This window comes from Lissotriton helveticus, chromosome 3_1, assembly GCF_964261635.1.
Source record: "Lissotriton helveticus chromosome 3_1, aLisHel1.1, whole genome shotgun sequence".
NCBI lineage: Eukaryota > Metazoa > Chordata > Amphibia > Caudata > Salamandridae > Lissotriton > Lissotriton helveticus.
In genome coordinates, this window is record NC_136061.1 from 1549291368 (window position 1) to 1549315433 (window position 24066).

A 24066-nucleotide genomic window follows, 5' to 3' on the forward strand; every position below is an offset into this window, starting at 1 on the left:
CGCTTTACAAAGAGAGGGTACATGAGGAAGCATAGTCAAGCAGGTAAATCAGTAGAGCTAACAATACAAATAGATGGGGTCAAAGCTAATCATGTAAGGCAATAATACAAGTAATACAAATAAGCAAAGGGGTCGAACAAGTAGGACCTCCTAAGAGCAAAAGACCTAGTAGGTCAGAAACATGTCTCTGTGGCAGGCTGGCAGAAACTAGTCCGCTAACACACCAGAGGCTGGTACATTTTCAGGGGGCACCTTTAATGTGCACTCTGGGTGCATGTATTAATAAATCCAACACTGGAATCAGTGTGGGCTTATTCATTGGAGTTGTTTGCTATCAAACATCCCTATTTTCACTGAAGCCATCATGTAGCTGGGAAACTCGTTTACACCACTGTCCAGCACATTTTCTAAAATGACTTCCTTGTTCACTTGCACTGGCAATAATGGAACTGACCAGCACATGGGCATATCTGCTCATGCAGGCATGCCCTCAGGTGTAATATCACGCACCTTGACTTAGGTCTCTAAGGTCTGCTGTAGGGGTGACTTACAAATACTATGTGCAGTGTTAGGGGACAGGGCACACAGGGATATTTGTCATGGGTTTTCACAAACAAAACACAGCCTGCAGAGGCAGCCTTGCAGGTGTTTGGTGAGGCGTCCATTAGGGTGGCACAATTCGTGTTTCAGCCCTTAGAGACTCTTCTATAATACCTCATGCCCTAGGTACCAGGGGAACAATTTACTAGGGACTGACAGACGGTGTTAAAAGTACCTGCCAGTTGGGGAAACAACTGTACAGTTTTGGGAAAGAGATCTGGCCCGGGGGACCTAGGCAGCAGGAACCCAGTGCACTTCCAGTCGAAATTACATCCAATACCTGGAAAAAAGTGGGGGTGACCATGTCCACAAGCATTTGCAATGCAATCGGTCTCGCTTTTGGGACCTTATAAGTATTTCATTATGCTGGATATTATTGCATATTACTGCGTATTCTGTTTCATGTGTAGCGAACACTGATAAGAGGTTTTAGCCTTCTAGGGGAGTTTACATTGCAGCATCTCACTGTTGGCTGGTTGTTCCTTTGGGAAACTTCTATATGCTTCTACACTTCTGTTCTTCTGCCACAAGTGATATCTTCCCCTACCACTCCCCATTGCCTCCCTCCACACTCCTGCTCCCCCAGGCTATCTCCTCTCCCCCCTACCAACTTCAAAGCACTTTTGAGCTACTTCTATTCTATTTTTTTAAATCTACTATTCCATTTGAGTTCTGTAAACATAAAACATTTTGTAGGCATGCATGCGCAATGCAGCATACGTGAGCCAACAAAATAGCATGGCTGCATAATAGCACCTTCCATTTTTTAGCTTTCCATTATGCTGCACAGCATATTGATGCTGCTGAATAGCAAAGCTAAAAGGTTTTGGCAAAGAGGCTGTAAAAACAAGACATATTGTCTTTGCAACAAAAGTAGCAAAATAATAAGCATTGACAAAGACATTCCAGGCATTTACTACACATTCTGAGCTACTCCTCAACAAATCCTGATCTATAGAAAGGCTTCCCCTTGTATATGATGGTCTCTTCAACTGTATTTGTACCGTTGGGTATTTCACTGTCTACCTCATCTTACTCCTCTCCTCCACAAAATATGTATCAAATTTATGTCTGAATGGGTCCTCTAAAAATTGAAGAAAACGCGAAAAGTGGTGCAGTGCGTTACATAGTAAAAGGAAAGTGAACCCACTTTTGTTCACGTGGAGACTAGGGAGCAATTCGGAGTGTAAGATGGAAGGAGAGAGTTAAGTGGGACAGAGTTTCTTCATAGCTGGGCTCATAGACAGTGGAGACCGGAGGTCCTTATCGATGCCAGATGAGGTGATCACAGAAGAGAAAAGACTTTAGTTCCTTTCTGACCTTCGAGAGTGATCTGGTGAGCCTGAAATCCAGAAGGGGTTTTCTTGGAGGTCCTGATGCGTACACTGTCTCCAGTTCTCATTCTTGCATTTCTCGATCTGAAGTCTTCCAATGTCATGATATTCAAGCAGGTGAATTAGTGGACCTGTTGTTACTGATTTGTAGGTTAAAGCCTTAAAGTCTATGCAGTCTTTGATGGACAGCATTTGCAGATTCACCACTCTCGCTTTGATGTGATATATATTGAACCGCGTGACGATATGGGCAGTGGCACATTGGATGCAATGCCATGGAGCGAATGCGGAGTGATGGAAGCTGGTGAGTAGGACATTGCCACCAACCAGGTGAGAGAGGATCAGGGCTTGTGCATTGCTTTTTACTCAGAGCTGTGACTGAGTTATTTAATGTCTCTTGGGAATTGAAAAATGTATCCAACCAACCACGGTTCCCTGTAAGGTGATCTTACACTGCCGCACTCAGAGGAAAAAAATTAGAGGGAACATTGGTTGACGCACCCACATGTGCGGTCTGGTTCCTGGAGCACATAACCTTGGCTGCAGCGCACAGAGACCTTACACTGCCGCACACAGAGGAAAGAAATTAGATTTCAACCTTCTTAAAATCCCAAAGCAGCAGGCTGCAACCTTGCCTGCTTGCTCTTTAATATCTAGATTACGGTCCAGCCATACACCCAGACTCTTAATTTGTTCTTTTGGGACAGGTGGTGTCCCCAGACAGCTAGGCCAGAATGAGTCTATGCTCAGCGTAGCCGAGTTACCTAAGAGCATCAGCTCAGTCTTAGCTCCATTAAGTTTTAGGCAAGAGCTGTCCATCCAACTCGACACCTTTTCCAGGCATGAGGCTAGCCCTGAGCATGAATCATTCAGTTGATTAAGCGAAACCACCAACTGGGTACCATCAGCGTAGGTGATGATCTGAATGCTAAAAGGTGTTACTACTTCTCCCAGGGAACTCATATAGACATTAAATAGAGTGGGGTTCAGGGAAGATCCCTGAGGAACCCCACATCTAAGGGGTATCCAAGATCATAGTGTGCCCATTAGGTTCTACCCCCAGGCGACCTGGATAGAGCATAGCATATCAAACGCCCAACTTATGGAGAGTGTTTTAGATATCATTACATTTCCGTCTCACCTCCTGAACGGTCAGGGTGAAGTCTGAGAACAATGACATGTTGGCACTCTGTTGTCGAAGTGGGCCTTTCTCACGTGCCAGGCACATAGCAGTGTCTGTCCTTATAGTTGAGTATGCGAGCTATGCGGTATTGTGGCAGGACGCCCTCCGGATGACATGGGCCCAGGGAGCGATGGACTTGTTCTACAGCAAATGTGGTAGAAAAGCTGGGTCAAAGAGTTATGACAGGAGCTCTTCCACAAACACCTCTGGGCATCCCATGCTGGTGGTCTCCGCTATTGCAGAAAACCGGATATTATTCCTGTGGGACCGGGCTTCAAGGTCCTCATGTTTGATGACCATTTGTTCTTAATGAGTTCTAGCTTGTACAGACATTTATGCACTGTGGAGGTGGTGTCCTCCAAATCAGTGATCCTCTCTTCCACACCCTATATCCTGACCCCTTGTGGGTCCAGTCGCTCCCCCAGCTGGTCCATATGGCCTGGAAGGGTGCATCCATTACGCGGAAGCCCGCTTTACGTTCGGCCATGATAGCTGACATATTAGTAGGGGTGGCTTCCTTCAGACCTTGATCTGTGGGCTCTTCTGTGTCTGAGTGGGAGTTACGGCTCCCAGGAATTTGGGTGCGGTCGAATGTGAGCGGCCATTGTTTGGGGTAAGTGCGGCCCATAGTGCAAGAACAGCGTTCAGTGGCCACTAGCCCTCCACGGTTCCTCCCCACGTCTCCGCCCAACACATTTAATATAAAACTTGAGTTACAACAATTTTTCCGGAAAATCCGCCTTAAGTACTTTATGTGAAGGCAGATGAATACCACAAAAAACCAGCTGCCACAAACTTTCGCCCCACTTCTACTTTCACTCCAGCCACATACCTGATGAGTGAAAAAATTGTGGCCTTTGAAAGAATAGTGATGACAGAAGTTATGCATCTACTTGAAAATAACACTAAGTACATCAAACACAATATCACCAAAGATGAGAGACAGGCATTACACGCTCTGAGAAACAACCGGAATATTGTTATAAAGACAGCCGACAAAGGGGGTGTGGTGCTGGTTCAGAACACGGAAGATTAAAATAAAGAAATCCTCCAACAATTGAGCTGTGAGGCCAGCTACAAGAAAATTAATGGAGACCCTACCAAGGAGATCGCAAGAACAATACATGAACTTACTTCTAATGGGCTTGCAGAAGGTTTTCTCTCAGAACCGGAGTATAAGTTTCTGAACAAGGCAAAAGCCAGGATACCTACAATATACACCATCCCCAAGATACATAAGAATTCCCAAAATCCGCCTGGAAGACCGATCATTTCAGGATGCGGTTCCATCCTAGAGCCTCTGAACCAATTCATAGACCGCTTTTTACAACCCATGGTACTAGAAACACACTCCTACCTTCGCGATACTATGCATACGATCCAACTGATGGAAGACCAGCCATTCGATAAAACCTCACAATACTTAGTGACACTTGACGTGTGTTCACTTTACACAAGCATCTCACAAATTGAGGCCATTGAGGTCATAAGGAGGGTACTAGAAAAACGTCCATCACCGAGCTGGATCCTGACAGGCTTCATACCAAACCTACTCGAAATTGCCATGACAAAAAATTATTTCATCTTCAAAGGAACATTTTTCTACCAATGCAAGGGAGTTGCAATGGAAGCTGGATTCGCTCCAAGCTTGGCTAATCTATACATGGACGATTACGAAGATCGAAACATCTAGAGTGAGTCAAACCCATACTTAAACATCATGATATGGAAGCGCTATATTGAAGACATCATGATGGTCTGGACAGGAACTGAGGAAGCTTTGATTGGATTCAACACCTGGCTCAATGCCGGCTCCCCGGATATCCAGTTCACTATGTCCCATAATAAAGACTCAATACCATTCCTGGACCTAACACTAGAAATTGAAGATGGGAGGATTGTGATGAATCTGTATTAAAAAACCATCAGACCGGAACACTCTTCTACAGTATGACTCGCATCACCCACCGAATCTAAGAGATAACCTGCCTTACGGACAATTCTTAAGACTGCATTGCAACTGCTCAAGACGCCAAGATTACTTTAAGGAATCGGACATCCTGATTTTGAAATTGAAGGACAGAGGGTACCCGAAAGGTCGTTTAAACAGAGCAAGAAAGAAGGCGTGGTACAGACCCCTTGAAACTCACCTTGAGGTACAACTAAACGATGAACAGACAGGGCTCGACAAATACGAAAAATGGTACTAGTCCTGCAGGTCTAGTACCATTGAAAATCCCCTCGACCTGACTGCAACCCACTTGACCTCCGTCTCTGAAAACGGAGCAAAAGTGACAAGATAACAAGATTTAAAGGCATCTTTATTGCTCATTCCCTTTGTGAGCAATAAAAATGCCTTTAAATCGTGTTATCTTGTCACTTTTGCTCTGTTTTCAAAGACAGAGGACAAAAGTTAGTTAGACTTCCTACTCGCCAGAAAGGGCGAGTAGGAACTAAAAATAGCTCGTCCTCATCCATTCTCCCTCGCAAATGCGAGTGGGCGAGTGGATTTGTCGAGCCCTCACAGATGAACAAGCTCATCTGCGTTACGACCTTCAACATCAGGAGCCACGAGATCAAAAAGGTCATCAAAAAACACTGGAACCTTGTGGGGAGTGAGATTAAAATGGCAGCGAAACCCATGTTTTCATTCAAACGGGCCAAAATCATCAAAGACTTTGTGGTATCATCCTACTTAGAAACTCCCAAAGCGCCAGATATCAGGCAACAACTAAGCTTACCCCCAGTGACTGCTCACCAGAAATGCGGACATTGTAAGGGATGTAAACTCACCCTTGTTGGGACCACATTTACACATTTAGGCAAAACATACTGCCTAACACATTTCACCAACTGTAATAGCCAGGCCTTGATCCATGCTACTAGATGCCCCTGACAGAAAATATGCGTAGGCCAGACAACACAGAAAGTGAAGAATAGGATCCTACAACACCAAAGTAGAATCAAATGTAAGGTCCAGGGAGCGCCTTTAGTTGAACACTATCACAGTGCTTGCTGGCCATACCACTGACAACATTGAATGGTGGGTACTGGAAAAGGCTACGCTGCACCCTAGGGGAGGCAGCATGACAAACACTCAATTATAAAGAATGAAGTTGGATCCATATGTTGAACTCTGTAAATAATAATAATAATAATAATAATAATAATAATAATAATAATAACACGCCCTATGAGCATCACTACACAAAGCTTATGTACAGCTATCCACTAGTACATCAGACTTACCATCTGCCATCTAGGTGACCACCAGTGCATCAGTCCGGCCAACTGATATTAGGTACACGATGCTCTACTTAAGTATATTATATGTTATCTCTGAAATGACCATGCCTCTGTTAATTGGCCATCTAGAGTGGATGCATGCTAGAAAGTACATACTGTTAAGCCTACTCTACGTAATTAGATTATGATGACTGGCAAAATGTATGACCTATGACTTGCACAAATGTTTATAAACACATTTTTTGTTATATACTCAACATTACAGAATGCATATAACCTGTGTGTTCCCAATTTTATTATCTTTCTGATACACCATTTGGAAGCAGGATGCACTAATGTTATCTTATTACTGAATGCCCATGTCTCTGTTAATTGGTCATATACAGTAACTTTATGCAATAAAGTCGATATTATCACACTTCATGTTAACAAAGGACCCTATGTGTGATCATCTTTAAAAATTAGCCCGACAGGTAATCATGGAAGGCACGTCAACTATTCCCATCCTCAAACTGATTTCCGGGTTTTAACTCCCTCCGAAAACAAGTGCACACTAGGCAGCTGCCTTTTTCAGGACACTGCGCGTGACACATCTGCCCTAGCGCCCTCGCGCTTACATTAGGCGAGACCCCCGACGGTGGCTCCATTCCCGAAAAGAAAGTGACTGAGTAGGACAGTTCTCGCTTCATTTAAAGTAAGTCATCCGCGGCGCCTGGCCCCTCGTGTAATGGTTAATGATCCCGGGTATTTGTTGCTCCCACCTGCTTGTCGTAATCACGGCTGGGTGCGAGTTGGTATACTCCCTTTGTTCTAACTCGGCCATCTGAGCACTTTCTTATAACAAGCATTTACAATGCAACGGCTTCGCCTTTGGCACACACTAATTAGGACTCGTTCCCTGAAAACTGTGAGCAACCACAAATACATGAGGTAGTCAAGGTAATACTGACGGTAATAGTGAAGGGTGAGGAGAAGATATATATTACAGACATGCCAACCCTCCCGATTCAGGCGTGAGACTACCGATTTGAAGACTAGTCTCCCGCCTCCCGATTCCTACAAGCAAAAACCCGATTCCTCTGGGGTTTTAGCTGACAGGGCTTGGTATAGTGTAAAGTGCTAATTCTTTCAGCAAAGAGTGGCGATGCAGGGGCTCTCGAAGGGGTGAAAAACCAACAAATTGTCATTAACTAGGGAATCGTCTTTTAAAGACCTGCGAAGTACTGTGTGGTGGGGGTGCTGTTTCAGCCCAGGCTGCCGGTGGGGGGTGCACTGCCAACAACCTGCCAGGCCAGTGCCCAAAACTTGCATCACCCTCTCTTTGCCTGCCATTATGCTGCATACTTCTGAAAGGTAAGAAAAAACGTGCATTTACGTTTCAAATGTCCGATCCTACAGCAGCACACTTCCAAAGCCCATACATGCCAGGAACCTGATTCAAAGTCCCATTCTCCCGATTTTTTTTTTAAATCTCCCACTTTGCTCTCTTGAAATGTTGGCATGTATGTATATATATATGCCCTCGCCAAACAAACACGTGGCGCTAGAAGAAAATAGCACTGCATGGCCAGTGTAAGAGCAAAAGGTGAAATTGAACAGTAGTCCCTGTTTCTGAGCACGAAAAACAGCCAGCCCAAAAAAGAGTTAAGGCAAAGGAATGGTATCAAACCGGAGTATGCGGAGTTGAAACAGTGTTACATGCGATCATTTCAACTTTGAGTGTGTAAAACAATAAGGTAACACAGAAACAAACTGACAAACAGGCACGAGCTCAAAGGCACGGGCACACACACCATTACAACCTCACATCCACAAACGCATATATACAGATGCTTAGATAAACACTTCCATCCAATCACACACATACACTTTTACAGAGACATGTAAAGTCAACCACACAAAAATCGCACCCATGCACAGATAGAGTCAATCACATACCGACGTGCAGCCCCTTGGAAACAAACATTCAGGCAAACGCAGACACAGATGCATGCACAAAGATGGAGACACGCGTACAAACAAACACACACCAGATCAACATGCACATAAATGAGTTACGGCACGGCTATCGGCCAAGTTTGTGTTTGTGTGCGCATCTAAACCCTCTCCGGTCTGCGGGGTGAGCCTTTCCGGGGTGCAGGGCAACATTCATAAAGTGGAAGCAGTGCTGCAACCACAGCTAACTAAACACAGAAGCAGTGCTATGTACGGAGTGTACATGCGCGCACTATTTGTCAAGGAAGGCCTCCGTCGTATCTTTTGGGAATCTTTGTCCCGCTCTCATCCTTTGAGTGACCGTATTTGAACTGAGACCAGGGACCTAGGTGAGCATCGCTGCTCCCGCAACCAGCTTAGACTGCTTGTAAACACAGGTAATCCGGCATCTCTAGGAAGCAGCGCTCATTTCACGGCTATAAAAGTTATTCGCACTCGATTTCCCAGAAACCTTTCCATAATCGTACTCTTTTGCAGCTCCCTTTTTTATGGCACACGCCTTGTATCTATTTTCCAAGCAGCCCGTCTTTACTTTGCAAAAATCTTATCCTGTTTTGGAACAGTGCAGGATAGCAGAAATCACCGTGATAGCGCGGGGCTTTAAAATGCATTAAGTGGGAAGATAAAACATATCACCTGTCTGTTTACCCGTGCCTTGGGTTAGTGTGCAAAAATACAGGGAACAAGGCGCTTAAGAGGCAACCCGCCCCCATTTACGAAGGCAGCCTAGTGCTGTTCACAGAGGATCCGGACACGTGCTCAATCAATATTAGTTGAACTCACTCACAAATGCTCTGCCTATGCAAATAGCCTGGGCATGACACATAAATCTTCTGTGCCGAAGGAACGACTGTTGGCCTCACCCTCTCGCCTTCTGGCTAAAAGAAGCGGCCTTTCTGCCCACGCCATATTGTTCGTGTTAATATGTTGGTAACAGTGTGCATGTGGTCACCGATATGAATTAGAAAGTTGATTTAAAAACAGCCTGGATCCGTCTACGATATTTGTGTGTGTCTGTGCACATGAGGCCCAGTGGAGCTTGCGGAATCCTTGGCATCTACCTACTGTGCCAGCCTGGTCCTGTGGTCTCAGGGCTCTCAGATGCAAGCATGCGGCTCTATGGCTGCTCTGAAACAGAATGGCCAGGATGCGCCAATGTCTGGACTGGGACTTTTAGTCATAGTTAGCGAGGAATCAACATGCACAAAGACCGCAGAACACCCCGAATCTGCTTTTTAAGAGTACAGTCGGGGGTGCGAGTGGTGTCCGCGCCGCCGCGTCGCTGCTGACCCCTCTACCGCTTGGGGTTTCTCTTTCTGTGAAATGGATTTTCTGAAGGGCACCTGTGAGTCTTTTATTTGTCTCCGGGTGTAATTAGAGCACATTGATTTTGGTGCCATCGTCACAAAAAAGCACTGCACATCAAGCAGTGCAGAGTGGACACGGGTCTGCTGTACAGGAGCGGGTAGAAAGGGTTGAGGGTTAATATAACTTGTTAGGATGCGCCAAAGAAAGGACGCGGTTTTATTTTGATCGACATTTAGCGCCAACATCTGCGTGGTATTTCGCTCTACAAAGAACAGTTCCCTGTTTGTGTGTTGCGCACATATGACATGTGTCTCAGTGGTTGCTGTTCGCTTCTGCAGCACCATTCCTCTCTCATATTTCATCACCATTAAATCCATAAAAACGAACTTGCCATGTGACCCAAAAGTGCTCAGGGTGTGCCGGGCATTTCACAGAACACGAATAATCGCCTCTTTTAACACTTACCCACCCCCCCCCCCTCTTAAAACACCGTTTAATTCATACAAAACAATTTGTGGCACGGAGACTTTTCTGATGACTTTCTGAGTTGGCTTCAGAGTAAAATTCCCGGCGGGCGGGCGCCGGCCGGCCAGGGCAGTGGTGCCTCCCGGAAACGTGTTTGTGAACACAGCGAGATCTCGAGAGTGACTCAAGTTTAAAGTTCACTCTGGGCGTGCAGGTGCTGCTAACTTTTGAAATCAATAGCAAATTAAATTCAGCTGAAAATCTAGACTAGTTTTCCATGTCCTGCTGAGCAGCCTAGGACCTCGTTTCCTTTCACGCCGTAGTACGGGTTAGAAGATGCCACGGGTTCTCCACCAAATGTAAAGCGCTCCTCCGCATTGTAGTCTTAATAATACTTATTTATGGCAGACAACGGGGAGAAGGGGGCTGGATGTTGTCGCCTGTCCCAAGTCCACACAGGACACTTCAAGTAGTTCATTCAAGGTGGGTTTATTAAATAAATGTTTATATGAATCTTTTTCAAAAATGAAAAAGTCAATATTTGCGGAACACTAAAGTATCTGAATGCTGTATGCTGAATGCTGACACAGGGGGCGGGAGAGGACACGGACGGCGGGAGGGGGCGGGAGAGGGGCGGGAGAGGACACGGACAGCGGGAGGGGGCGGGAGAGGACATGGACGGCGGGAGGGGGCGGGAGGGGGCGGGAGAGGACACGGACGGCGGGAGGGGGCGGGAGAGGACACGGACGGCGGGAGGGGGCGGGAGAGGACACGGACGGCGGGAAACGTGCACAGGACAGCGAGGGGGGGGCGGAAAGGCACACGGAGGGGGCGGGAATGGACAGACTCAGTGAAAGGGGAGGGAACGGGAAAAAACGTAACTCCGCCCTGGGAAAAAATCTCGGGAACGCCCCCGAATCTGGTCCGGCCTTGACGGACAGATCCGGCACTCAATGGCTAGCCTCCATTTATGGAGCTAGCCAATGAGAGCCGGGGGACGTTCCAGAAGTCCTTATTGTCAACAAAGGATTTCACCTGCGCTGAAAAGCTGCGCAGAGCGCAGCCTTCGGCAGGCGAAACCCAAAAAGAGTTAAGTCCTCAGATCGGGATGCTGCCTGACACTGGGAGAGTTTTAAATACTTTGGTTTTGGGTCCTAGGCACAGTCTTGTTAGCTGTCGCCTTTTACTCCGCACGCTGTTCTGTGAATAATATAGAATGCACGCAAGAGCTTTTAGTTTATTGTAACCTCTTGCTCTACACACTTAGATACTGTATTCCGGGCATATTGCATTTTTAATCGTCCTCTGTTCCGCACGCTGTGTAGTGAATAATGTAGGATGCGCACACAAGTGTATCACGCACCCGGTTTCTGTGAGGGCTTTTTAATGTAACCCCTTTTCTCCACACATTTAGTTACTGTAATCCGGGCACAATGTTTTTTGACAAAGTAATCTTCCTCTGTTTCGCAAGCAAGCTGGCCATTGTTTAATCAACTATGCTCACTCAGCACGCACAATATACACTGCCACAGACCTCGGTCTGATATGCCAAGTCGAATGAAGGGTACCCTTCAGCCACCACATAACGATGTCATACCTAGCCCCTAGTGCGCACTCATTTTAGATACCACTGCACTAGGGTTATAATTACCATAATAGCATGACATGCTTGGCGACTGGACACACATTGAGCCTCTTTTTATTTTTAACCCTGAACAGATCCACGATCGCCTTGGCGGCCACCCACAAACTTCAACCAGCTGGGAAAGTTTAGAAGCTTTTAGGTACGTTTCCGCCCATGATGCAATATTTATTTAAGCACATCACTTCTGACCTGTATGTAATTCTAATACCGGTCCAACCTTTGTTGTTCCTAGAAGTCGACCTACCGGTGTGGGTCACAGGTGTCGACTGACACCTCTCCGCATTCTTGCCACAATAGGAGATCAATTCACAAGGATCCTCCTCCCCTGGTAAGCTCACTCATACCAGTAGGCCATTTTTACCAGGCTTAATTTAATTTTTACACACCACTAAGACCAATTTTTGGCTCTCACTCTACAGGCTGTCCCCCCTCCTCCCTGGTTTACCCCTTATCCTGATGAAGACCCGCCCCGGATGCACATAATCATCTGCACCATCCCTCAGGGTCAAAACGTTGACGTTACTTTTTCCACCAGTCCATACAATCCGCTAAATTGAACTGGATATCAAATTGGTTTTGGAGTGATATGCTTGTAAATTAGACCGGACCATCAAAAAAAAAAACCTTCCCATTTGGTTGTATTCACATGTCTACGTTATCACTTTATGTACAGCACTACAGTCACTAATCACTGAAAGTCACTCAAGACTCACTTGAACATTGTACAGTCTTTGTTTTTGTAGCTGGTCACCTGACAGCCATTCTATACATTGTAAAGTAAAGATACCACTCACTGCTGATTAAGAGCCGTGTGTATTATTATCTTTGCAAAAATGTTGATGTGTAGCTTACAAATGTTTGAAGTGTATTCATTACCCTGCTCAAATTAGTTGTTACAACGGACAGAACCATTTTTCCTTGCTGTACTCCATGGGGTTTTTATTAGCCCAGCCTCTGTGTCAGCCCATGAGAAACAGGTGTTGAAGTAGCACAACGGTGTCCAGAGAGTCCCTGCACCTTTGGGGGGAATGAAGAGTCACATGGTCATAATGGGTGCAGGGGTAGCAAGGCATCTCAGCCGGGAGTGGACCAGAGGCATATTTATTTATTTATTTATTTAGAAGTTTTCTATAGCGCTAACAAGACCCGAAGGTATCAGAGCGCTTCACAGTAGAGGGAATGAAAAAGAGAACAACATGAAACAAACCCAATAAAAGCAGTCAGCGAACGACAATTTGGAATGAGGAAAAGTTCGGACAGCAGGGCTTCTTGGTACAGGATTCAACGTTACCGCATGGATTCTGAGACGTTTGCAGCTCCAAGTTATCCACAACCAAGGGAGCGGATAAGGCACAAGGATTTGAGTTGGCTCTTGAATTCTGCATAGGACGGTATAGTTCTGATGTGCGGGGGATGGCGTTCCATATTTTGGGGGCATTTCCTGAGAAAGAGCAGTCCGCAGTTCTCTTCTTTCTGGTTTTTGGTAGGATGAGCAGCAGGGAGTTAGAGCTTCTCAAATTTCTGGCTTGGCCTGCTTTTTTGAGCTTGTTAGCCAGGTATTCCGGTTTGCCGGTGTGGAGGGCCTTGTGGGTTAGGCAGGCCGTTCTGAAGGTACTTCGCATTTCCGCAGGGAGCCATTCGAGTTCTTTAAGTGCTGGGGAGATGTGGTCAGATTTTTTGCAGTCTGTGATCATTCTCGCTGCCGCGTGAAGTGTTGTTATTTAGTGGTGCCAGGTGCGATTTGGGGATGCCTGTTAGGATTGAGTTCCCATAATCCAGTCTTGATAGAACTAGAGATTGTGTGGCTAGTTTGAGGTCCTTGTTAGGAATGTAAGGTTTAATTTTGTTCAAAAGTCTGAGGTTGAAAAATGCGCTTTTCGCCGAATTCTTAATGTGGTTTGTCAGGGTTAGTTTGGGGTCTAGGGTGAAGCCCAGGGATTTTACGGAGTCGGCTAGCGTGAGGTTACATTTGAGAGCATCGATCGACTTTAGCCACTCGGTGATTTGAGGGTTATCTTCTTTGTTTGAGATGAGGAGTGTTTCTGTCTTGTCGGGGTTGAGTTTCAGGTGATTCTTTGTCAGCCAGTCTTGAACTTCATTTAGGACATCGTTGAGTCTGTGGATGTCTTTAAGAGAGGAGGTTTCCAGGTAAATCTGCGTGTCATCCGCGTAGAGGTGGAAGTGGATGTTGGCGTTCCTGAGTAACTTGGCGAGCGGTTCCATGTAGATGTTAAAGAGCTGGGGAGAGAGCACTGATCCTTGAGGGACACCCTTGTTGACTTGCTGGGTATCGGAGGTGAAGTTCTTGATTTTTATTAATTGCGAACGGTTATGTAAAAAGGAGGAAAACCACTTGAGAACTACCTCGCCAAGGCCGGCTCTTTCTTGAAGAGTCATGATGAGGAGCTTGTGGTCCACCGTGTCGAAAGCTGCTGAGAGATCAAGGAGTATGAGGAGGCAGCACTTGTCAGCGTCAAGAGATCCATGGATGTCGTCTATGATGTTCAGCATTGCGGTTTCTGTGCTGCGTCCTGGTCTGATATTGGGCCCCGGAGAGTCATCCAGTGCATCAGCGGCTAGCACACTACCCGCATGGCCGTGGGACTCCCTAGCAATATGACGATGTAACTGGGTGCCCCCATGTACCAACAGGGCGGGCCATCTATCATGTGGCCCTTTAAATAGGGCAGGCTTCCCTGCATGCCGAAGGGGACTGTCCCAGGGCCAAAATCAGGATCACGCACTGGGCCTGCACTCACCGCCTCCTCTTAGGTCCGATGTCAGATCTGCAGAATCAGGCAGTCTGGGGTACGCCACCACCGCAGCCGCGCCAGGGGCCCTCCCCTGGCTGCCACGCACCCCAGCAGCACCAGACGAGACCACAAGACAGCAGAGTTAGGAAGGTAGTGGAGTACGGCCAGAGGGCACGAGGCAAGCTCCGGCCAGGCCCACCCCCAGGCTCAACAAGGAGTCACAGGCCCTGGGTAGTTTGCACCAATTTAGCCTCTGGGTTATTGATTTCTTTAGCCGCCAGGCCCGTCTCCACTTCAGAAGAGCACAACGCGGAGAGGAGAGGGTGGGGATCACTCATGGTGCCAACGGGATAGGTCGATCCCAGCCTCAGCTGCGGCCCCTGTCCCTGCAGGGCCTCCGAAGTGATGTTGGCTGTGCAGGTCTGTCACTGCTGAAACGGTGCAACGTGGCCTTCCATACCCCCAGCAGTGGGGTAGCTCTCCCGGTCCGTTAGGACCCAAGGAACCGCAGTGGGGCACTCATCTTGTTCCCCGAGTTTGATTATCGTCAGATAAGGGCCGCCGGAATCTCACAAGAGTGCTGCCATTTGTGTGGCAGTCGTAGCCACGCCCCCCTTAGAAGTTTTCAATGTGCGGATGGCTGCTACGATTTCTTCTTTAGTGAGGGGCGCATTCAGTGGATACCTGTCCTTTCTTGATTAACAGGTCATCCAAAAGTCTGCCATCACTCCCTCCACAATGGCAAAACATTCACCCCCCAGCCACAGATCTGTGACTGGGGGTGAATGTTTTGCCATTGTGCAACATTCTGTCCATCAATTGTTGATTTTGCATTAGTATCTAGTGCAGCATAGACCTGCTGCAGGTATTTTACAAAGAATCATGTAATATTCTGCTGGAAGTCCATCTTCTGACCCTGTGCATTGCGACCACAAGTGGTCTCTGGTTTTCACAAACAAAAAAAGCATTGCTAACATTCTACTAGCTCTGTTTCCCTCTGCATATATACCTTATCTATAGGTAGTATGAATGAATGTATCCAGCCTATCCAATGTCTCTAGAAATTCTGTTTTGACTCCTTCCATCCCCCAGCCTATGCTGCTCAGCAGCCAGACACGCTCCCAGTGCGTCCAGCCGTTTCTCCTGTACATATGGGTAAGCTGCATCTTAACCCAATACATCGTCTTCATGCACTTCCCTTGTAGGCCCACCTTCATGGCATCCCATTCCATGGACCTAGCATTTCAGCTCTACCAGTTTTCTTCAACGTAATTGTCCAGTACCTCAGATGCCACACGGGCAAAAACTAGGGCTGTCAAGGCCTCCACCTTCAATCGCCAGAGAGGTGCCCCAGGGGCCATCCTACTTGTCTTATAAGAATACAGCAGAGGGTAGTGATTCGGGAGGTAGCAGGCCAGGTAGGTGATATTAACAACATCACGGGCAAAGTTACCAGACATCAAACAGTAGTAAAAGCAACAATACCTTTCAGACGCAGGAGTGAAACACAAGTATACACAGCTCTGAGGGTTGTGCTCCCTCCAAAGATCCTGCAGACCAAGACCCAGCATGACTTCGCTGTGTGCTTCAGTCATTACTGGTTTCGTATCTGCTCTGGGGCGGGTGGGCAATGATCCAGCACACAATCTAAAACACAATTAAGGTCTCCTGCGACTATTACTTGGGGGGCCAACGTAATCCGTCGCAGCCCTCATTAAAGCGCCATAAAATTCAGCATCATCCAATTTAGGAGTATAAACATTTGTCAGGCAGAGCGCCCTGGCATTCACAAAACCAAGATAATAACGTACCTACCCTCTGGATCAATTTCCACCCCTTACATCAATTCTTATGGGTTCAAAGGAGGAGAGGGAGTTTAGTCCAATTTGGCATGGTGGCGAATGAGGCGTAAGAGGACTTTATAGATACTGCGTAGAATGGAGATGGCAGTCGAACTGAGAGCCTTACTCAGTTTCTGAAACAAACCACAAAGTTTGAGGGAGATCGGTCTATGAGGTAAGAGGAAAGTCAGGAAAGGGCAGCTTCAACTAGAAGAGCAGTGACTCATTTTGGGACAAGTGAAATGAAGATTTTTTATATGACAGAGTTTGCGCTTACCTGAGACATCCATCTGTCATCACCAAAAATGTCGGCACCAGGCTGCGGAACTGCTGCGGAGTTTGTGTCCCCCTGGCTCATTTTATCCTCGCTGAAAGGCAGAACAGAGAAGAGTGGTTTGTAAAAATATGCCCACACTTTGAATGTTTGTGAAAAAGGTAGAGTTTACCTTTCTCAACCCAAATCTCACCAGAGTAAAATGACTTGACTGTATTAAGTCTGGTGATCCATTTTTTCCTGGTGGACAATCACAGGTTGTAGGGCTTCAAATAAAACAATTAACGTGGGTCCGAATGGTGTGCCGGGGCCAATATACTGTTGCACACCAGCTGGCGAGGTTGAATAGTCAATTCTTTATCCAGAAGGTGATGCTGGGCTAAACTTAGAAACAGCGTGTACATGAAATAACAGGTAATAATTGTAATATCCACACAATTTGTATGGCTCAATATTCAAGGACTTTAAGTACAAATAATTAAAATATTAAACACTTAAAATCTAATCAGCAGCAATCAGAAGCACCCAAAACCTTCTTGGACATATTTAGGAACTCAAACATGTTCATGGCCCGTAACCACTGGGTTCATTTTAACACTGGGCCTAATGCCACCTCAAATACTGTAAGGACACTGTTAACAGTGAACCACCACTATGCCCTGAGCCAAACCTAAAGTTTGTAAATTCAAGCCTTTACTTGCGTTACTTTTAAGAATAATGGTTCTTGGGGTTTGAGTATGCATCTATTTAGTTTGGTGATATGTAGGAAAGCAGACAGGAGAGCATCATATGCACCTGCTACGAATCCCCAAAAAATGCCAGCTGGGCCCACTACCCAAAGAACTGATGAGCATATCCTTGCTGGTGGCCAGGTGTCAGTACATACAGACACTTAAATCCAAATCCAGTATCCACTGGGCTGCTTGGCATTGACAGACGGTGGAGAGGGTTTTACTTTAGTCTATACCTCCCTTTAGGTGAACGTGGCAGATATCGGACCAGTCTCTTCAACTCCACTGATGGCTGTAGAGTCCTTTTTCGAGGCACTCACAGTGGCATAAGTGTGTCTAGTAGCTACAGGATTACTGTCCAGTATAGGAGACTTCCAAACTAAGGTTTAATACAATATACCAAAAAAATGGTAAGGAACAAGGAGGTTATTCCTATCATTCTGAAATACAGGTTGCGTAAGGTTCCAAAATGATGGCAATTTCAATAGAAACCGTTTTCCTAAGCATGAAAGAGGAGGGACAGGTTTCATTCCGGTAGGGGATCTGTGGCTACATCAATCGAGATATCATGCGCTACCTTTTACAGAAGGACCCCACCTACAGAAGCAACTACTTTTGGTGAATGGGAGCAGAGATAAATACACAGAGGCTCCAATATCTGAGGTGAATATTGCCAGCCCAGTGACCACCATGGAGTGCAACACATGCTCGCTGATTTGAAATTAACTCCTCATTCACCAGTTCATGCACATATGTGAAACCATAAACTGTTACAAATATGGGCAGGAAACCTTCATGCATGTCCCAGGCACCATGGGGTTAAAGAACCACAGTTTTGCAAAACTGACAGACATCATGTAGTAGTAACGAAATATAAATAAGGAATAATCCAAAGGATATTTCCATAAGTAGTTTATTCTCGAGTGGAAAAGAATAGGTGCAGCTGGAGAGAAGGTACATCCAAAGAATCCCTTCCAACTGCAGTAACAGTGTACACATTAGAACAATCATTTGTAAGTAAACATTCCATAATACATAGGAGGAATTCTATTTAAAGAAACATGCAATCACAAAGAAACATGCAATCACTACACATCCCCCTTCTTTAATAAAAATTAAAAGAAATTAAAACAATAAATACAACAATTGTTAAACAATAAATTTAAATAAATTAAGAGCAAACAAAATTATCAAATTTCCTTGGAGCTATAATCTCCCTCCCTATTCTAGTGAATTTAACAGGTAAAGACCTTCCCTTCAAACTGATACCAACTTGTGGATTATATATCTCAACCTGAGGTAAATCGGTAGGTTGATCAGTAGACTGTGGTGACTCGTGTGTCCCTATGGTGTTAGAAAACGAACCCTCAGGTTGATCGGCAGTTTGATCAGTAGATTGTGGTGAATCGTGTGTCCCTATGGTGTTAGAGAACGAACCCTCAGAAAGCACACCACTTAGAGATTCCAAAGAAGAAGGAACCTGTGAACTTTCCTGGGCTTCAGAACCTTCACTCACAGTGCCATTTCCCTTTTCAAACTGAGAAAAAACATCCAACCACCAATAATCCCTTTCCAAGTTCCTACAGAGATTCCCTTTTGAACCAGACTTGCCAGCTAAAGCAATCCGACTCATATGATGAATCGTGCCATCATCTAATTGGACTGTATTTTTCATAACCCTTACAATAGTCTTGGGTTCAGAGAACTTTGAGTGTAACTTTCCAACTTTCCTTGTAGATTTAACACGTACCATTTGTCCTACACTGATATTTACTTCCCTGGTACCATGTTTCTTGTCATAATAGTTTTTATTTCTGTCTTGTGACTTTAAAATAGATTGCTGAACTTTGTCAGTATCCCAATCTACTCTTTTGCTTCTACCAATCCATCCTGGATTGATTTTACAATGAGGAAATCTCCCTCTCATTAAACACAAGCATTTCCAATGCAATAGGTCTCGCATTAGGAAAGTTTGAGCTATTGGTATTGTAAATGACACATTTTTTATTTATGTGTTGGTTTTGAAAATAGCGAAATGAATAGCTTTGTCATTTACAATGCCAATAGTTATAACTTTCGCAAATGTGACACCTATAGCATTTGTAATGCAATATGTGTTGTATTTACATGACTTAGATGTATTGTTAATACACATAACAATGGCTTTTATTTTTTTTATAATTAATACTTAAAAAAAAGTTATTGTATTTTATAATGGCACTAGCGTAAGTTTTTGTAATTAACTTTTGTGAAGATTATGTTCAGTGTATTTTATTGAGACGAAAACCCAAGAACAGAAGTGAAATATTAACATCTTTTTGTGGGCTTGAAAAAAGTACAGACGGACAGGAGGACGGTGTTGCAGCTGCTGAGATGGGGTTCAGGAGCATAGGGTGTAGTGTAACAGGACAGTGGGGGGATGGTGGGGTTTGGGGGGATGTGAGGCTTAGGTTCGGAGCTGCCGTCTTTGGAGGGGGTGGGGTTGGGTTTGGGTCTAGGTGCGGTTTATCGTCCTGGGGCTCATGTGGAAGGGTGCAAGGGGGGACGACACCATGTTTAGGCAGCCTGGGGAGGAGGCAGCGAGGAGTTTTCATTGCTGAGTTAGGGGGAGCGCTGCATTTCTGCTGTTTTGCCACTGGAGGTTCGTGGTTAGGATGGAGGAGACGGATTGGGGGTTGGGACGGAGGCGCACCTGGGTGTGCGGTGGGGGAGGGGCAATAAGTTGGACAGCTGGGGAGGAGATAGCAAGGGGTCTGGCGGCAGGACAGATGGGGAGGCGATGCTGTAGACAGAGGGGACCGTTGCGGCAGGGGGGGGAGGGGGTAGTCATCATGCCAATGCCTTTATCCTTCAGAGGCCAGTTGGGTACAGTGTCTCCGGGCACTCGAGAGACATGCAGGCGCTGTCTGGGAGGGGTGAAGGGGGTATTGCAAGGGAGGATGTGGGGAGGGCTGAGGGTGATGGGTGCAGGTATTGCCGAGCAGATTGTCACCTTCAGAGGTGGCATGGATGGAGTGACCTGGGTTAACCGGGCAGAGGGTGTGCGGTTTCACGGGGCGGAGGGGTGTGGGGCTCCAATTTGGATGAGTGAGGGAGTGTCGCAATGCTCGGGAGCAAGGGGGGGGACCTGTAAGGTGATTGTGTCCCGGACAGCGGGAGGTTGAATGGCGGTATAGGAATGCTGGCTGGGGGGGGGGGGGTTGTCGGGGAGCACGTAGGGGTGGAAGAAGCAGGTAACAGTGGGCAGGGTCTCAGTGGAGGGGACGAGCCTTCTGGGATAGGCTGGTAAATCAAAATAGCAAACACTTACACGCTGACTAGGGTTAGAAGGTGGAAAAAGCGCGCCAGGGGCAGCAATTTACGTAGCTGAGGTAGAGATAGCAAAGGGTCTGATTACAGGGTAAAGGAGGGAGGGGACTGGGTTGGGGGGATGAGGTCGTCCAGGAGAAGGACTGTCTCAGATAAAGATATCTGGGCGTGCGGTAGTTATTAAGGAGCTTTTATCGGGGGTCAATGGGTGGGGCAGAATCAAGACAAGAACCGCATGTGGGGGAAGCAAGGTGGGGTCAGGGAGCCTGAAGCAAGAGGGAGGGTACAGTGGAAGTCATGCGGAGGAGCGGCAGCCTTTGAAGTCTGATGCGAGGCACAGACAAATGGGGCAGTGGGGAAGAGCCTATCGGGGAGAGCACTCCGAAGTGAACTCGAGCGGCCATATGGAGAGGGAGGGGGTGGGATGCCTGGTGAGTTTAATGCCCGTGGCAACAGAGGGAGAGCGCGGCGCGCGCGCACAAAGTCTCTGGGAGCAAATGGAAGCTCTTAAAACAAGCTTGGAGAATATGTAGGAGCGAGAATTGATTAGCATAATATGATTATGTCACAGGGGGCGATGGCACACAAAATTTTACATTAATGGCAAGAGAAGGAGGGGCATCAATGAAATGATTAAATCAAGGCAAGTTTAAAATACCGTCAAAGATGTAATAAAAGTAAACTTACTGCTTACAAAAATAGTGGAGAAACATAACCTGAGTAGATGTTGGCCTGGGCAAGGGTGCTGCTCATCAGGGACGTAACTACCATTGGTACAGCTGGGGCAGTGGCACCAGGGTCCAGAGCCCTGAGGAGCTAACCCAAACCCAGATAATTGCTGTTTTACAACACGAACAGCAGTCAAAGGGGTGTTGTTTGCCTGTCTTGTATCAGGGGGCATGGCATCCTCGCCACACTACTGCCGCCGAGGTGCCGCCTGGACTCTGGTGCATGTCACTGCATATGATTCACTTATGGCAGTTGTTATTGAAGGTCGCCAAAGTTCATGTTTAAAAACATTTTCTCAGATGTCCATGTAGAGGCAAATTGTGTTATCTTAAAGTGAAACAAAGCATTCAGAAGTAACAGATATGATCCAGGGCATTGCTGGAGCCACGTGTTAGGCCGAGTCTCTCTCACCGGGAGCGGACTGGTTGCAGTGTGCAGGGGCCGCGGCAGAGAAGTTATACTGTCCTCCCTTCCCCGCCACCCTCGGTCGAGCTGCATCAGTTCCGACAACTCAAGCCCCTTGTCCTGAGCGACAGCTGCCCATGACGTCGAGCCTGGAAACGTCCCGAAAGAGCACGTTTACCAAAAGTCATAGCCCACTCTGATTGGTTGTAATATTAGCCTTTACACTGAGTAATGAGCCCTTCTGCCTGCCAACATGCTGTATTCAGTTTCATTGCGACTGTATTTCAAGGGTTCTTTGTGTGTTGCAATGACTTTCTCGGCGTGACAGCTGATTCTTAGCCCAGTTTACGTGATTCTCATGCACAATGCGTTAGGCTTGGTCTCTGCAAAATTATTTCTAACTGCTCGTGGTCAGTAAACATATCTACCATGTTTGTGTGTTTCAACGTATTCACGGTATGTGTAACAGAAACAATGACCCTCGAAAAAGGAGAGCGACTCAGTGGGGAGCCTTTTGGTTAGCGGTACTGGTGGGAAACGGGAGCCGAGGGCCAGCCAACCGAGCAAATCGCAAGCTTTAATCTGCGTACTAAACTAGCATACATACCGGGCTTTGAATAGTGGTGACCTATGACCCGGCAGCATTGTAGTGGACTGGCTTGGATCATTTTAAGGAAGGCTGTCTTTGTGGCAATGCTAACTTCGGTTCTCGTCGCTTGAAAGACACTTGCACGTTTTATGTTATTTACAGTACGGGTGGTACTTCAAGCCCCACTGTGTGTTTTGTGGAGTACGAAGATGTTTTCGGAGCATCACTGATGAGAGGCTAAACTGCGGAGCTAAAGGCAACGCCGCTTAATGATCTGCCACAGTCACGTGATCGCTGGGTTTTCTCTGTGATCATTAACAGCTGCTTATCAGACAAAGGCACCGCTGACGAGCTTTTGAAAACACCAACGAGGGAAACATTGAAAGAAACATCGCTGCGATCCCTACCACCGTTCACATGCATTGGAGGGATGAGATTCTTTTTCTTTTTTCATATATTTATATTCGGGAAGACTACAAAGAAATATAGCATTTGTGAAAAGTAGGCATGAAAATCGTTAGGCCGTAGATCAGGTATTTACAAACAAAAAAGGGACACTGCTCGGTGCTGTTGGTTAAAACAAACAAGCTCTCGGCATTGCGTGGCGGGAGGGGGCGGGGGGAACGTCGAGTCGGAACAAAAAACAAGTGAAAGCGGGATGTAAGTAGGGGGGAGGAGAAGTCTGGGCAGGCAGGATGACTCAGGGGAGGGGGCGGAGCGGGGCAGAGCGGCATGTGGGTGTGAAGAAGCCGGGCCTTTGAAGTGAAGCTAAGCTTCACTTCAAAGGTGTCGGAGGAATGCGGGCGGCTGTGCACGCGCTTTTAAGCTCAATGCACATGCGCATTGAGCTTAAAAGTCACGGGCACTGCAAGGAATCGCCACGATTCCTTGCAAGTTAGATAAAGAGTCGATGAGCCCCTATAGTCTCGCTTGCTCGATGCGCATGCGCATCGACAGGCGAGACCTAAAAAAGGACTTTCACCTACAGTGTCATGAATTGTGACCCTATAGGACCAGATCAATCTATACAATTCATCATCCCAATTCTTATTGCTCCTTTTCGCTAATTGTAAAACACCTTTAAGCATCCAGTTCGCTCTTTCGACTACAGAGTTACCCCTAGGATGGTACAGTGCGGTGAACTTTTGCTCAATTCCAGTCCTAGTCATAAAACTTTTCATTAAGTCTGATTTAAATTGAACACCATTGTCCATCAAAATACTTGCTGGAAAACCCTCTCTCAAAAAACACATTTCCAAAAATTTTATAACATTTTGTGTGTCTACCTTAGATACAACTTCCACTTCGAGCCATCTTGAAAATAAATCAACTAACACTAAAATGTACCTGACAGTATTATCTTGCCAAATAATGGGTCCCATGATATCTAAAGCCACGCTCTGCCAGGGTAAAGTAGGACACTCTAAAGACGACAAAAGTGGATTTAAGGTTTTCTGTGCTTTGTCAGAAATTTCACATTGAATGCAATTGCGAACAAATCTTTCTATGCTCACATCAATCCCAGGCCACCAATATAACATTTTAACATTTCTCTTCGTTCTAGTAATTCCTGGATGACCTTCATGCCCCAATTCAAGTATTCTGTCTCTCATACCCACAGGAGGTATGATTTTTTCTGATCTGCACAGAAACTCCCCA

The 24066-nt window shown here is 46.3% G+C and overlaps 1 protein-coding gene across 1 annotated transcript in view; it reads right to left on the reverse strand.

The window, feature by feature from the left end:
* Positions 1 to 24066, reverse strand: part of PAFAH1B2 (platelet activating factor acetylhydrolase 1b catalytic subunit 2) — a 60352-nt gene that overhangs the window by 30695 nt on the left and 5591 nt on the right. The window contains exon 2 of the mRNA XM_078682298.1: positions 16648 to 16738. Coding sequence (XP_078538424.1) covers positions 16648 to 16728 — 81 coding nt within the window. The 5' untranslated portion in view covers positions 16729 to 16738. The remainder of the gene's footprint in view (positions 1 to 16647; positions 16739 to 24066) is intronic.